The sequence below is a fragment of the Wyeomyia smithii genome, chromosome 3 (genome assembly GCF_029784165.1).
Source record: "Wyeomyia smithii strain HCP4-BCI-WySm-NY-G18 chromosome 3, ASM2978416v1, whole genome shotgun sequence".
Classification (NCBI taxonomy): Eukaryota; Metazoa; Arthropoda; class Insecta; order Diptera; family Culicidae; genus Wyeomyia; species Wyeomyia smithii.
In genome coordinates this window covers 262,320,902-262,336,997 of record NC_073696.1, presented here as the reverse complement: position 1 = coordinate 262,336,997, position 16,096 = coordinate 262,320,902, and the positions used below count along the sequence as shown (strand labels likewise).

General features: G+C 37.9%; 1 protein-coding gene across 1 annotated transcript; it reads right to left on the bottom strand.

Annotated features, from left to right (window-relative positions):
- Window positions 1-10,116: 10,116 nt before the first annotated feature.
- LOC129732196 (uncharacterized) lies at window positions 10,117-12,874 on the bottom strand. Its single transcript, XM_055692811.1, has 2 exons — window positions 12,586-12,874; window positions 10,117-10,912 (listed from the first exon to the last, which is right to left on the bottom strand). The coding sequence occupies exons 1-2, from the start codon at window positions 12,731-12,733 to the stop codon at window positions 10,503-10,505; spliced, it is 558 nt and encodes a 185-aa protein (XP_055548786.1). The 5' UTR covers window positions 12,734-12,874; the 3' UTR covers window positions 10,117-10,502.
- Between the last annotated feature and the right edge of the window lie 3,222 nt (window positions 12,875-16,096).

Genomic DNA, 16,096 nt, shown 5'->3' with positions numbered 1-16,096 from the left:
TGTTTTAGTTCACATAGAGTTTTTTATTCTGACATTCCTACTTCCTGCGGCAGTACAGACTTTTTTTACCTGAAACTTCAGCATCACAATAATAGGAAATTGTGTGTTGATTATGTAATTGTTAAATTTAAAAAAAAAATCGTCAGAAGAAAGTTAAAAATTGAAAAAAATTCTGACCATATTTGGTTTTCAAATGTTTTCAAAGACAAATAACAGTTTTAAATCCGTACGGAAAAACATTTTTCCTCCTTATGGGGTACCCACACTCCGTATGGAACCCCATTCCCGAGAAGGTCGTTAGTCCCTTTAACCCTTAAATGCGCACGACTTTAAATAATCATCTAAAAACATGAAATCATTGTTTAACAGGTTTACTGCTCTGAAACTAACCAATATGCATAAAAAAATGAAAGATTTACTTTTTAATGTGCAAATATTACCATGTTGTTTTCAAACAACACTGTGACTTTAACGCAGAATAAAGTCTTAAAAATTACTTTTGATAACAGTAACTTCAAAATTGGCCTTTTGTTAGTATAATTACTGATAATTCAGACATTTTCACTAACCACTAACGTTATTTTAAAATTTATTTTCAAAGACAGTCAGCACCAGTCGGAAATATCGCCATGTTTTATTTCGTTTCCGAGATTTTGACAGCAAAAATGAAAACAAAACATTCAAATACAGTACTTCCAGCTGTTAAGTTTTTTTCGTTAGAGTCTAGAGAGCTGTTCTAATAAATTCTATTTCTAAAAAATACTGAAATACGTATATTTTGAAACGTTTTTAGTAGTGTTGTTTTAAAACAACATTGCGCATTTAAGGGTTAACTATGCGACAGCCTGTTGAAAAGTACTGTTTTTCCGAGACAGCAAATTTTAAACTAATTCGGCTCCTATTTTTGCTGTGCACAGCTGACGAAAGCACACGCATGCAATCCCAAATAACAAAATTAGTTCTATCAAATGTCTATACTGCCTGATACAGCCCACAACCGCTATAAAACTCTGATATAACCAGTTTTGTTACTTGGGATGCCAAATGGGCTCGCTAATGACAGCCTTCACAGCACGATATCCTTCGGCACAAATCCGAGCAGGCTGTCAGGTGATTATGGTTCACAAAAGTAAGACCGACGCTATAATGCAAGCGAGGCGGTGCGAACACGTTTTTTCTCACGAAGGGAAGAATAGGAAACTATATGAAACGGTATGCTTCGTATTCATTATGGAATCGACCCAAGAAAAAAGAAAAACGAAGGAGTGCGATCATCGATGACAGCCACAGCCGATCAGCAGGCTTTCAACAAACCAAGCCAACAACACATCCTAAAAATAAACAAACTAGAAAGATGAACCGTCGTGTGCAATACGAGACAGCTTTGTTGCCTGTGTAAGCTTGAGCTGTATGTCTCATGAATAGCTTATTCGTTAGGCTGTTATAGTAAAAAGAGAGCCCAGTCGTCAGTATAGTGTCGCACCACAGTACTTTTCCGAAACCTGCTATGTAATACCAAATGAGGACATAGTATTACTATTGACCAACCCAATTCCATCAATCAGTACAGTAATCAAGGCTAATCACAAAAGATAATGTAGCTCTTTTGTACCCAGCGTCTCTCAAGTATACACAAAAAAATGAAGCCTTAGTACAAGATTTTACAGAACTTAATTTATTTGACACGGGTGACAATGACTGTATGGATAAAATTTCATTATCGGCTTGTCGTTTTTCCTTAGAGAATCACTAGCGTGTAAGAGAATATCATCAACTTTTAACTGCTCTCTTGTATGAGAGCAGTGAGTCGTGTGTATCTGAGGAGCTTGCTAAAAAATTGAAGAGGTTGTGTATAAGACACGACCGCAAGTTAACGTAGAATTACGACAGCCTATCTCATGCCAATTTATTCCGGGCGATAGGTTAAGCAATAAATTCGGTTGTGATTGTTCAATTTGATAATACATACAAAGCAGGAAATTTTAGTCGTATTTCTCTGTCAACTCATTTTTTTGAATGACTGAAAACTGGATTTCGAAAATGCTTATGATATGTGGTATTTGGTCTATTCGGGCTGTTCCACGTAAACTAGAAGACACAACCTTGGATTACATCTGGAGTCGATTTGCGGATTCCAAGACTATCCGTATTGGGTGATATTTGATAATTTTATGCATTTTAAAACGGAAGTTGCAACCACGGGTTTCAAAATGGTGTATGATGTTCATTTACGGCCGCTGGACATCATCTCGATAGCGGATTTTATACCATTTTCAAGGAACCAGAAGTCTGTCGCTGAGCGTCACCTCTATTGTGAAAATAACCAAATTGGGTGGTATCGGTTATTTCCCCGAAACCAGAAGTCACCATCTTGATATTCCTAATTGCGTTCAGGGTCTATTTCCGGGTAGTAAAAAAAAATTGGATAATATTTGTTTTAGCTCTGATAGGTCGAAATTTACGTTCAAAACATGGATCTACATTTTTCAATAGCTAGGATGTATCACAAAATCACAATTTTCCACATTTCAATGGATGCATAACTAATTTTCCAATCCGTAGAAAACTGACTGAGTGACGCTCTCGTTGTTTTCGGTTTTTCAATTTGCACCCCTATAATGTTGTCGTATGACGTGATTCGATGTCAAAACCACGGTGCAATCTGAAATATCTCTCCTGAGATATAAAAAATTGAGGTGAGCTTTCTCACATGTGAGAACATCACACACGATAACTACACAACAGAGCTCACTGCAGTGCTTTTGCAATAAGTCTCTTGAGCATATCACCAAATGAGGGAGACATCTGGGTATGAAAGTAGATTGCGTAGATTGCCGTGGATTATCACTCCGCATCACATTTTTCTACGAGAACTATAACCACTCTTGTTTCGCTAATCTCCCAGATGGTCTCGAGGTACGATGCTGACCGAACAGTTGTCGTAGGTTCGAGTCTCAACTCGGGAGAGACTGTTAGTGTCAGTAGGATCGTAGCGTTAGCTTCGCAATTGTCCTGTACAATAAACAGTCTAGTCGGCTGCGAAGTCTGTGTTAACAAACAGGAGGTCGACTTCCGAGTTGGAATGTAGCACCAAGGCTTTCTTTGCTTTTTTGTTTTGCTCGGCTGTAATGTAAGCAGCAAGTGAGTTTTTTTTCTGCGAGCGGTAAAGTACAGCACGAAACCGAAAAAACTGTGGTGCAAAAGACTGCTACACGCAGTGCGCGGTGAATTTACGACGACTGTACCTGTGGGCCGGATTTTGATGCTTGGAGGCCCATAGCAAATATTTTCGTAGAACCCTTTTTTTAAATTAGAGGTAAAAAAATTTTAAATTTTGAAATGACTTAACGTTCCACTGGAAGGTGACGAGCAAACAAAAAAAGTACCCAATTTGTCATCACAACTGGCTCAGGACTAGGACATTTGCCCCCTTTGCCCCCTCCCCTTAAATACGGGCCTGTTTAGAAGTGCCTCAAAGCGCTTAAAGTTTGGATTTTTTAACCATCGAAAATCTTCCAATAGGTGAAAGTGGGAAAACCGAGTTTTTTTTTTTTCAATGTCCAAAAACTTAAAAATGCATGGAACATCGAGATCTGATGTTGTCACGAAAAAAACAATTCCGAAAATCGATCTTCTGGGACTAAATCCTGTTAATAACTTATTTTTTTATCTTTTATGGTTTAGGGCGAGTTGAGTGTAAATTTAGAAGCCAATTCTAAAATATCACCGAAAAAAAGTCCCGGAAAGGTGATATTCGGCAAAAAAATTTTTGAAGGTAACATCCGATTTCGATATTTTATGCATTTTAAGTAATTTGGCATCGGAAAAAATATTCGATTTTCGCAATTTCATGTACTCCCCCCTGTGTAGATTTTGTGGCATTCCTAAACCATATCTGATTGAGCTGGAATTTTGCACAGGTTTTTTTGGTCATTAAACAAAATGTACGTACATGGTCAGTTTTTGAGATTTGAAATGATCGTTTTCGGTGTAACTCTAATATGAGGGGTGATTGGGTACTTGTTGGGAATATTTTAGGGGCTGATAGATTTGATTGATGAAATAAAAACAAAAACTTTCCTACGTACAAGGTACTCCCAACAAGTCAAAGAACCAATCACCCTGTCGGTGCAGCCAAAGAAATTGATCACTGAGTTTGACAGCTTTATTTTGCGTGTGAGTGCTTCAAATCTATGAATTATCTTGATTTGTATTATACATTTAGTTTTTGTTTTTAAAGCTTACATTCACTGTCTCTAATCTATCTCCTGACTGCTGAGCACGGTTTAACGTACGCCATGTGCGGCTTGTTTTAGGTTAAGCTGCAGTAGAGATATTTTTTTATTGATTTTTAATTCTAGCTAAAAATAGTATACAAATAGTACCTTTTATTGAATAACTCTTACCTAACTTCACTGACATCAATTAGACACTTACTACTAATTAGAACACGTCTTGTTGCTATCGCTTCGGAGCTTAGAAAGATAGATCGAACTCTCTGATCAGACACTTCCGCCGCAGATCGTTATCTTTTGATGCGTCGCTTTGAAGGTTAACGCCCTTCGGGATCAGTATCTGCCGGGGTGGCTAGTTTCTTTCGCCTTAAAAAAGTAAAATAGTTTTCTCAAGCCACTGATCACGAGGCTCCCTTTAGACCGCAGCAAAAGTTGAAATTTTGTAGAAATAAAAAAAAAATACGAAAAATCAAACACTAGAATAATAGCAGATATTGATCTAAAAATTCTTCTTGCCAGTTATACAAATGACTTGCAGGTATATGAGAAACCGGCAAACATGGTAACAAAAACGCACTTTTTCTTACTTTACGAACTAATTTCATTTTTTCATATGATTTACATTTTAAGTTTAGTAAACTGCCCATAATCGCATATTTGTAACATTTGCAAAATTGGTTGTTCGAGCAATTCGCACTTTTATATTTTGACCTTAAATGCATTTATTCTCTAATATATTCTCGCAAATAGACACTTTAACTAAACTTAGTATCATGAAGAAAGCACTACTTTACACTATGTATTCATTGAATATTACTTTTGAAGTCAAATTGGTTGAAATTTTTGCAATGATACATTTATGCCGTCACTTTCAAACTACTTTTGGAATATATCACATGGAAAAAGAAGTTTTTCATGTATTCAACAAGCATGAGCTGAACATCAGAAACGGATCACCGGTGGTTGGTTACCGGACCAGAATAACTTCCGAGTTCCAAAGGATGCAGATGTGGATTTGGATGGAAACTTTTTCGACAAAAAAGTTGAAAAAGTTAAGCAGTGTGACAATTATGCGGTTATTTACGCTATGTGACAAAACAACTTGGTATTTTTTACGACTTTTTTCACACAAACATAAGCATATTTTTCCAGATGTAAAAAGTACATACTATTCTAAGCATTTCCCAATAAAAAGCACGAAATCCATAAAATGTCGAATGTTACAATTATGCGATCACAGGCAGTAAAGCGGGCAATATATGTAGTTTTTCGAGAATGCGAAAATGAACGGGAATAAAAGGTGTGGCCTTTAGGCTTAGAAAAAATTGTCCCTCGTCCAGACCGGTACAGTTCTGTAACGAAATGACTAATACGCACTTTTCATTTTCAAAAGTTAGAAAAAATCATTTCAATAAAACACCCTTCCAAACAAAAATCCTGCGCACGACTATGTCCACTATTCTTCGTTTTCATCTTCTCCAAGAGCGCGTCAAAACACAGCTCACACCACACAGCAGCAACATTCTGAGCCTCCGCCAACGTCGCCGGCTGCGATTTCATCCGAAGCGGGTTCGCAGCCTACCGCCGCAGGGATCGTAAATTTCTCAATGAAAACGCACAGCATTAGGCCTGCTACGACTGCGAGGAGGGCGCCCCATTAATCCTAGCCTGGTGATCGTCTTCAACGGCTGATCATCTCCTTTTGTCCGCCTGATTGTACGATTTGGGGTTAAAATATAATTACTTTATTGGCTGGCGACAGGTTGCTGATTTACCTCCCCTATCCAAGCTAGCCGCGGTTTTCAATTTAACAGTTCACTTTTTACTATCTATCCTTCTACTGGTGTGGGTTAATGCGTTCGGCGAAGTTGATTTTCGAGCTTGATGCGCAGCCCCGGCAGTACAGCAAGGAAGTTCTTTCCAGCCAGTCAGTACCTACGAGTGTTGTGCACTGTTGAAAAGAGTGAAACGTTGGTAACCTTCAGCAGGTTTTGCCGATGATTTTTTTCGCATCAAGGAGAATGCCTACCAATTTGCCAAAGAGAAATTGTTGTTACTTCGGCTGAGCGCAAAAAGTGAGCGGAAGGACGATCGCAAAAAAAAAACGTAACCGCTCGTATCAATGTTGTAATGTTCCAAGAACTGCTTGTTGTATGATGCAGGGTTGTATGATGCAGGGAAAATTTTAACAGTATCTCGACCCTTTCATTAATTCAACCGAAAATGTATGAAGATCTGAATTCGAATCTGAATATCTGAATCGAATAAAATAAAATAATCAAATTCCAAATCATTTTACCAATCGGAAAGAGGATTTTTTTTATATTTTAGAAAAACTATAAAAAATACTTGTAATAACAAACGGTTTTTTTCCAATATGACAATTCTTTTTTTTTAACAAGCCTAAGAAATTAAAAGATCAGATGCTCGCTTACTAGAGGCCGTTGGCTTCGACGACGGGTCGGCTGTTGATGTTTTGCATGATATTTTTATATGTATTATTACAATACTTCACCGTTTTTTGCTCCTTGCAGCAAAAAAAAATGAAACCCACAAGTGATTGAAAGATTTAGCAATGCTATTCTAATGGTTAATAATACATTTCCAGCTTCCATAAGAAGTTGACAAAACGGCGATTTAATATTATCCGTGAATTTTCGGTTTTCCAGCAAATACATCCAGAACCAATGACCATAACAGTTTCATGGCATCACAAGTTTATCATTGAGAACAAAAAACAATGGATGGAATTGATTTTACGTTATATAACTTAAAAAAAAGACAAAATGGGACAAAATATGCGGGTACATTTTAAAAGTACTCGCATATTTTGTCCCATCACATATAAATTCAACCAGCAAACGGCAGTATCATTGGCAACGTAGATTGTACCACAGAAAAACAACATTAGTCTAGTTAATTAAATGACATACTTCTATATGCCTAAAATAATCCGATATACATTAATCTGGAGCAAAATTGTATGTTTGCAGTTTGTACCACTATGCAGTGGGACTGTAATGCGGGTACTTTCAATATGGGACAAAAACAACTTGGTATTTTCCCATGTTTTTTAATACAAAAGTATCAATTTTAATTTTCTTTCAAAAAATATGATAACAATTAAGTTAAGATTCCCGATGATAACTCAAAAGTGACCAAAATCCGTATGGGACAGTTATGCGGGTACCGGCAGTCCATCTCTCTGTTATTTTTTCTGCCTTTTGTGCAATAGGGCTAGGGGGTCCGGGGGAGTGTGCAGGTTCTTGATATTAGTGACATCAGTGATTTAATTTAATGACCTATCAAGTCTCTTACATTTTAAAAAAATTATCCTACTCCCAGTCATTTTTTCTGATAAAAACTTAATATTTTTCTTTTTTTTTTCTTCAAATAACAATTTTCATTTATATTTTTTGTTTGAAAAAGTTTGACCCCTTCCAAATCTTACAAAAAAGTGTCTATTTTTAGTACCCTTCGTAATTCTGCCTTTAATGTTTCCGTCTTATGAAAAATTCGGCTTCTGTGTCTGGTCAATGAACACTGCCCTTCGTGATTCTGCCTGCCGTGGTTCTGCTTTCTGTGGAAGACCCAAGTTTACTGGATTTCAAACCATTTTTTCACCATTTTCCAGCCTTCAGATGCGTTTAGAGCACTGGTTCTCAACCTCTTTGCCTAGAACAAAGAACTCCGCGGTCCCCTTTGCGAATCATCAAGAGCATTGCGACTCCAAGAGAATTTGAGCTACAATTTTGTAATACTAGACTGTGTTTTTCAGTTCCATATCTTCCTACATAGGTAGGGACAGCGGTAAATCGCGATTTCGCGGAAGCCGCGAATTCCGCGAAATCCAGCATCGGCCGCGAAGTTATCAAAAATTCGCGAAATGCCGCGAAAATCAACAATACGGACAAATCTAAAGATCGATAGGCACCTCGATGGCAACGGGAGGCCTTTTCCTACGCAACCAATAAGATGGAATAGTACTACTGCTCTCTTACAACGAGATTTTGTCAGCCTGGGTTGAATTGTTTTCGGACGGTTCAGTTACTAGATCCTCTTTGAGCAAAGATTTTGGCGATAGGGGACCTGCATGATAAAATTTCCGAGTGTGCAAAATCTAAGTGCAAGATATACCTACTTAGTTCAAGTAGCAAGCATTTTTGCATTTTGATAATTTTGGTAAGTATTCGAAACGCGGACGGTTTTTTGAACTTTTCCGGTTGGCAAATAAATATTTATCGATTCCTGGAAACTCGATAGATGCGGAATGCAGCGTGAGTCAGAATAACTGGAATAATACGTGCCTGCCGACACCCAAATATGATTGAAGACAATTTGACACAGAAGTCCGTACTGCAAAGAAATCATGAATCGTACTGTTAAGTTACCGTATATTAAATTGAATGAAACGGTTTTTTTCATTGTTTTTACCAAAAAAATGCACTTTATTTGGCGTTTTCTAAAGAACGGGTTGCCGTGAAATTACCGCGAATTTTGAATATTTTCTATCTTGCCACCCGCGAATTTTCAACTTTTTTGCCGCGAATTACCACTGTCTCTATACATAGGGTAATCGCTCCTATATTCATCTCACTACCTATATTCATCTCATCACGCCTTTATCGTCAAATTTTACCATATTTTCATCGTAAAACTTTCAACCATTTGACAAAATCGAGAAGCAAATAGATTTACTTTCAAAATGTAGAAATTTGACGGTACATTGGGCAAATGAGAGAAATAAGATGAATATAGGTGCACCTAGCTGTTGAGATGAATAATGGAGCGATTACCCTACCTAATTTTTTTTTATATCATGAACTCAACTGGCAGAAGGGTTGAAAATCTAGTCTGTGTAGAGAGAAATTTTAATCACCTGTCAGATTTACCAACGCATTCGCTTTACAGACCCCTTGACAGCCGTAGATCCCTGATTGGGAACCACTGGCTATAGACTGGCGTACAGTGTTGAAGTCGTTTTTGTTCTACCTTTTTTTTTATTCAAAATCAATTTTCTTTTTTGTTATAGAACATTTTTTTTTTCGGAGATTTTGACCACAATTTGAATTGATTTTCTTCATGACAACAGTAGCACTATTAACTCAGAGGAGTTTCTTGATTCAGGAAACTATATGCAAAAAATAATTGTAATTCAATGATTGGTTCGATTGACATGACTTTTTTTTTTCTTGACCTTTAAGTATTGAAAGCTGCTTTAATACGGCATCCAGATGTAGTTTTGCCGAGAAATTTTCAAGCGACAAACGAGCTGCCAGAGGTTGTACATAATTGAATTAAATATGATAATTGAGCTTTTTTCATCAATCGCTTGTTGGTTAAAGTGATTTATTAATCAAATTTTAGACGAAATATTCAATCAGCATGATTGATTCATCGTAGCGATGAAATTGTTTCATAATTGGAAGAAAATTGGTCAAGCACCGACAAAGAGGTAAGTAATCAAAAATAATCGACATGAGTGCGGTCGTGTTTCGTTTAGATTTATTTGCTCATCGCATCGGTTGGCTTCTCGTGTTTTCGGAGCAAAGTAATTTCGAGAACTCGACATCACCCATTGGGTCACTCTATATATGTGCGTAATTGATACGGTAATTATACCAAATTCATCATCCTTGAAGCGCACCACCATTACCGTATGCACGCTTGTACCGTTCGCATCATTATTGGCGTAAAAGCAGCAGCGTAGGCCATCATCATCCATCCATACGGTCGAAGGTTGCTGCGTTATTAGAGCCATCGCATTAGGGTAATTCACCCCGCACCGTAAAAGTAAAAGAACGTAAGTATTGCAACATTTTCCGCTGAAGTTGGGATTGATTGTGGGTTTCGGACTGAAAGAATCTGTGTAGGATTTTTTTTCGTAAATTTGTCACCGTTAGTTTTTTTACTTCAACTAGATATGCGTTTTTGTTTGTTATAACGTAATAAATAACATATTAAGATGATTCGACTATGGCTCGCTAAGGACAGATGCTTTTGCATAGGAGTCGCAGAGTCCTATATACAACATAAGTAGAAGCGCGGAAACTGCGAGACGGTTTTGCTGAAACCAAAACGTCCGCAGCTTCGATTCAGTATTCATTTCCCTACAGGCTAATAACGAAACGAAACAAGGAATTGGATTTAATCTAGCTCTCTCGCTCGCACATTCGCACCAGATCGGACTTGCAGTAGCGGTACGTCATTTGTGTGGCAGCCCCGCTATCAACAGACAGGTTGCCACAAGCCACCACAGACTGTCGCCTAGTATGGACCGGATCCACCGGATGGGGATCCGTATTCTTGCTTGGGTGGTCCGTATTCGGGTTTCTTTTCCTTCTGGGTCTTGTACTTGATGAAGTAGACTTCCGGTTTGCTGGGCTTGGTCGGTGGTGCCGACGGCAGGACGATCTCCTCCGGCTCTTCCGGCTTCTTGTGCAACACGTAGACCAGGGTCTTCTCTTCGTTCTGTGGTGGAGGTGGGATTATCGGCGCCTTCGGCTGTGGAGGCGTCGGGGCCTTGATGAAGATGATCTTGTAGTGCTTCTGGGGTGCTCCGGATTGCACCACCCGGGGATAGCTGGGTTCCTCCTTCTCTGGGGGCGGTATGTGCACGTAGATGTGCTTCTGGACGATCTGAGTCGCGGGCTGGTAGTTGTAACCACCGCCTCCTCCTGTGGAGAGGGTAATACAGAGGTTAATTAGTCATTGACAATGATTATGTGTGTGTGATTCGTGTTTACGGTGGCAAGTTTACTAAAGCAAAATACAAAATCACCTTTACTACCAGTTCACACAATTTGGTGATGAGGAAAACAAGGCCTGCTTCGAGTTAAATTTATAGAGTAGAAATGCCTTAATAGAATCAGAGAAAGTATTGTAATCCGTAATGTCCCAAACTCACAATGTTTAAAAGTACTGATCGCTTAATCTCATACGAGTTTGTACTTATTGTATATATTTAGCTTCAAATACGAGTGGAAGCTCGTATAACGTTATATGTTTCAATGAATCAGCCTAATGATTGAGAAGTCCTTCAAATGAAGCCTGCATTGACATGTTTGCGACAACAACACCCAATTCACTCTCAACAAACAACGTTGTTGGTCAACAATGTTATTCAGATATTTAGCTGTATAAGATAATACTAAACCAAATTACTTGTTTATAATATCCCCAATCATTCTAACAAACGAAAATTTAGGCTTCAGTTTGGTTATGGGCTTTATTTAAAGCTAAAAATAAGCCAATAAATATTCTTCTAAGCAATTTTTCCGATTGTTAATGTGGGTGAAGACGCGTTTGTTAAACTCCAAATCAGCATTCGAACTCTTCGACCAATTATATTTTTTAATTTTATAAGCTGTTAGCATAACTTTAATGTTGTTTGAACAATTTTAAAGGGCAAAAAATCAGAAACGTTGCTCAAAATAAGCCGATTAAAAATACCTATATTTTTATTTTGCTTGCTTTCTTTTCAGTGTGGCCTTTTTGTAAGTTAGATAGATTGTAAAAGTGTAAAAAATATTTTCCAACTGATTATCTTCAAAAACACTATGGTTTCGAACGTTATGAAAACAACGAAAATAAGGTAATAGTGAAGGCTCACAAATCATTCGCAAATATTAACTTTACTTCACATGCTTACTTTGTTGAACACGTCATGACTATCGTGGCATTAATTCTGGTTATTCTATTTACACACCACAAAATGACAGCTGTCACATTTTTTCGTAAATTTCGGTTCATCTAACTGAAATTTCGGCACAAAATATTTGAAACCTCGGTAGTGGTAGCTTGGTAACATTTTGTGTCGAATTTTTTTTAAACCGAGTGGTGCCAGTCTCGGCAATAAATTACCGAGATTCGGCAGTTAACTTCAAGTGCGTATCTAAACTGAACTCTGAATTTGCACATGTTTTCACACGAGCGCTGCAATTTTTCACTGTCATGATAGGATTTTCAGTTGAAATTGAAATTTTAGACGAACGAGCTAAAAATGAAAGAGACTTTGTGCTCCAATCAGTCCTCTCTTCTCATCCTTCTTCTCGAAAAATTCCCAGACGAAGTTTGAAGAACCGACCTTTATGTTCTGAACATTACCGTGAGGACTGGCTACCTGTTTACCACGAGTACCTCTTGAATAACATCCAAGTTAAAAGTAAACCTGTTTCACTACATTTGGCACACATTTTCCCGGTTGTGCGATTCGGTTAGTCACCAAATTCTTCACATCCAACATCTATAGATTTCCTAGTAGCACTTAAAAACTCCTCCGCAACGGAATAAGTTCTAAGTCGTATCCCCTATTTTCTTGTTTCATTATTTTGCACCTAACAGCACGCACCTTGGGACTGACCACCAGAATACGATCCGAGATCGCCGGCCGAGCTAAACGACGGCGGCGCGTAGGACGGGTAGCCACCGCCAGCTGGAGGCTCAGGACGAGCCGATACGACCACCGCCAGCACACTTAACACTACAAACACTTTCATTCTCGTTCCGTGACCGCAGAATCCTAAACCACAAGAACAATTCCAAAAGTTCTACACTGCTTCTGGTGTTGCTACTGTTTCTGCTGCTGCTGTGTACTTGGCTTGAACAATGCACAATTAAGACTGTTGCTCATTTTCAGATTGCAAATGATATTTATACACCGTTCAAATGATCATCGCTGATGCTCTTGGGGTTGATTTGGGGTCCATCGCCGGTCTCCAAGCGCGAGCCGTCGCGATCATACCCACTCGCCGCGATCACATTGCCGGACACCCTCTCTTCTTCGCCGAGCAAGCAAGCGGCAACCGAAGATGCTACCAACTGCTGCACCACCATCATCATCCAGGGGGTAGTAGCAGCATGCAACATACACTGCACCGGACCCGACAGGCAAACGACGACCGCGTGACAGCAGCAGCATCATCATCATCGTGATCACGATCAGTACATAATCAACAGTAACATTAGCGCACACAGGGCTCGACTGTGACGCGAGAAAATTCGTAGCAAAACCACCCATCCTCCCGCAATGGCCCCCAGCAGCATAAGTAGGCGGTACGCCGTGGCAGGGAGGCTTGAGCTCCACTCTGACCATGCAAATAAACAAATTTAACATTAATTCGGTACTTTTACTATCGACGCGAACCACCGACTAGGGTAGAGTGTCCGATAATAAATCCGTCGGTAACTCGTCACTTGCTTTCGTTAAAAGTTAACAATCGACAAGTCCACCGCGGAAAGAGCGAGAAATCAAGTTTTTTATGGCATCGCGCCGGTCCCAAGCTATGCGGTTTTTCTCGGTCTACAAAGCGGAACAAAAAAAACGACTAACACATTTTTGTTTTGCGGTAGTTACCCAGAAGTTGAATCTGCCGCCTCAGGTGACACGTAACAACCGGCCACCCACAACCCTTCGGTTGAGTATTCGAAATAAAACAGTTGACAGTTGCAGTTTGCAGTGGTCGGAAACGGGAATAGAAGGGCAACCTTCAACTGTGACAAGTGTCCAAATTAAATGGCCAAATACGTTTGTGTGACATTGACCGACTGAATATTTGCAGAATAATGTTACGGCAGACGTAAATGGAATATGAAAATTAAGTTAAGTTTCAATTACAAGCGTAATGAATTTCCAAGGTCGTCGACTAACTACTTCTCTGAAAGGTCTTAAGCGTTACCAGTGATCTTTTCCAGAAAGTTTGTAGGACAGGATTGTTAACGATGCTGATAACACACGGTGCTCCCACAGACCGTTATTATAAAAAAAATGCACCAAAGAATCTGAGTACACCATTCGATTCGTTATGACGTCCAGAATGTCTGGGCAAAATTTCGAAATCATCATCGAAAAATATTTTTTCTAATTTTCAATATACCAGATTGCTTCCTTCAGCAAAGTTGTGGAGAATTTTAAAAGAAAAACAATTGTTGAATACTGCGATGTCCTATCTGTACGTTGGACACTACAAAATAGAGTTTTTTGTGGAACACCCCTCCCTAAAATCAGTTTTTTGTCTATAACTTTTTCCATGATTGTCAAAACAATAAATTTTATAAAGTCTCGAGAGAATCTTAGTTGAATGAATAAAATCTTAGAACATTTTGCATTGCTTTGATCATTAGAGACAAAATTATAGACATAAAACTGATTTTAATGAGTGGTGTTCTAAAAAAACTCTATTTTGTAGTGTCCAACGTACAGATAGGACATCGCAATGTTCAGCAATTGTTTTTCTTTTAAATTTTTCCACAACTTTGCTGAAGGATGCAATCTGGTATATTGGTATATAAAATTAGAAAAAATTTTTTTTTTATCTAACTGTTAGGTGGATTGATCAAAAAACTAAAAACGCCGAAAGTAAGGCCTTGTTCTATGGAACAATTTTGCTGAAGACATTGAGTACATAAAATCAATGTTTCACAGTCAAATCTAGGACGATCACGATTTTTCGAGTTTAGACTACTGTGCACTGTGGAATTTTCAAATAAATCTTTCCACCAATTGTTAATGTCTTGAAATATAACCCTTGAAATGTGTAGAAACCATTTTGCAAGTTATTTCATGAAATTGTGGTTGAAAAATGTGCTTTACAATAAGTATTTCTTCGTTTTTATATCACTTTTTTGTACTTTACGACCTTCAAAAGGGCATTACTTAAAAATGTACCGTACGATGATTTTGAAATTTCGACCAGACATTCTGGACGTCATAACGAATCGAATGGTGTACTCAAATTCTCTGGTGCATTTTTTTTTTCATAATAACGGTCTGTGGGAGCACCGTGAACAACAAATGGGGCACTTTCAATTCAATGTATCAATTGCTGAAAAGAAGGGTTAACATTGAGAAGCGGTATTCGACGGAAAGTGGTTGAAGATAACATTTCGAAAGTAATGATTTTTGACTGACAAAAATTACAATCACATTTCGGAGGGTATTGTCAACTCTATGTTTCATTGCAGTATGCGAATGGAATCGAACCCTTTCTAAATAAACTGTCTGCTGTAAAAATATCTGCATTTCAACAAAACAACATGAAAGATGCCCTTCAAAAAATAAGCAATTGTTCCTAACAAACTGTTATAATTCATCGATGTTTCGAAAGTAAAATATTAAAAAGAAACAGAAGAAGTAAACATTTCAATGAGAGCGCTAAAAATTCACAGCTCTAACTGATAATAATTTAGAAAGTTTTCAACTAAAATCATTCAGAGTGCTAATAGTGAAGAAATAAACAATTGAATATCGGAAGTCTTAAAATAAAAATATGAAATACATTTAGCGGTAAAACTACGGATTACAGTGAATTTTTTCAATAATCGGAATGCAGAGATCTAAAATTTATAAACAGCTACAAAATATGATCTTAGTATTTATTTAGTGTGTGATTCCTAGAAGTTTAAAAATTAAAGAAGTTGAAAAATATTGATGTTAATATGTCATGAAAAACTGGGCTGAAGGAGTGTACACATTTGTTAAAACCAGCTGATAATTTCAGCTATTACTGAAAAAGTAAAAACGAACACTACAGTAAAACAGAAAAGGATGACAAAAAAAGGCCAATTTCAAGCAATACAAGGCAGCAATTTTAATAGACCATTTTTGATCTGGCAGAAATTTTGCACAAATGTTTCTAAGGGCTGAGATGTAGATGATACCTAGTTGATTTAATGTTTTTAATGTTCATGCATCAATTTAACGCCAGAATAAGATTATCTTTCCAGGGTTAAAAAAACCGTGGCTTACTTTGATTTGCCTAGCCTAGATCAAATTACAGAGTTTTCGGAATCGCTAAGCAGTAAATACTCACTAGGTGAATAGCAGCGGACAGATTCGATCGAAAACAAAAATAACAAAGAAA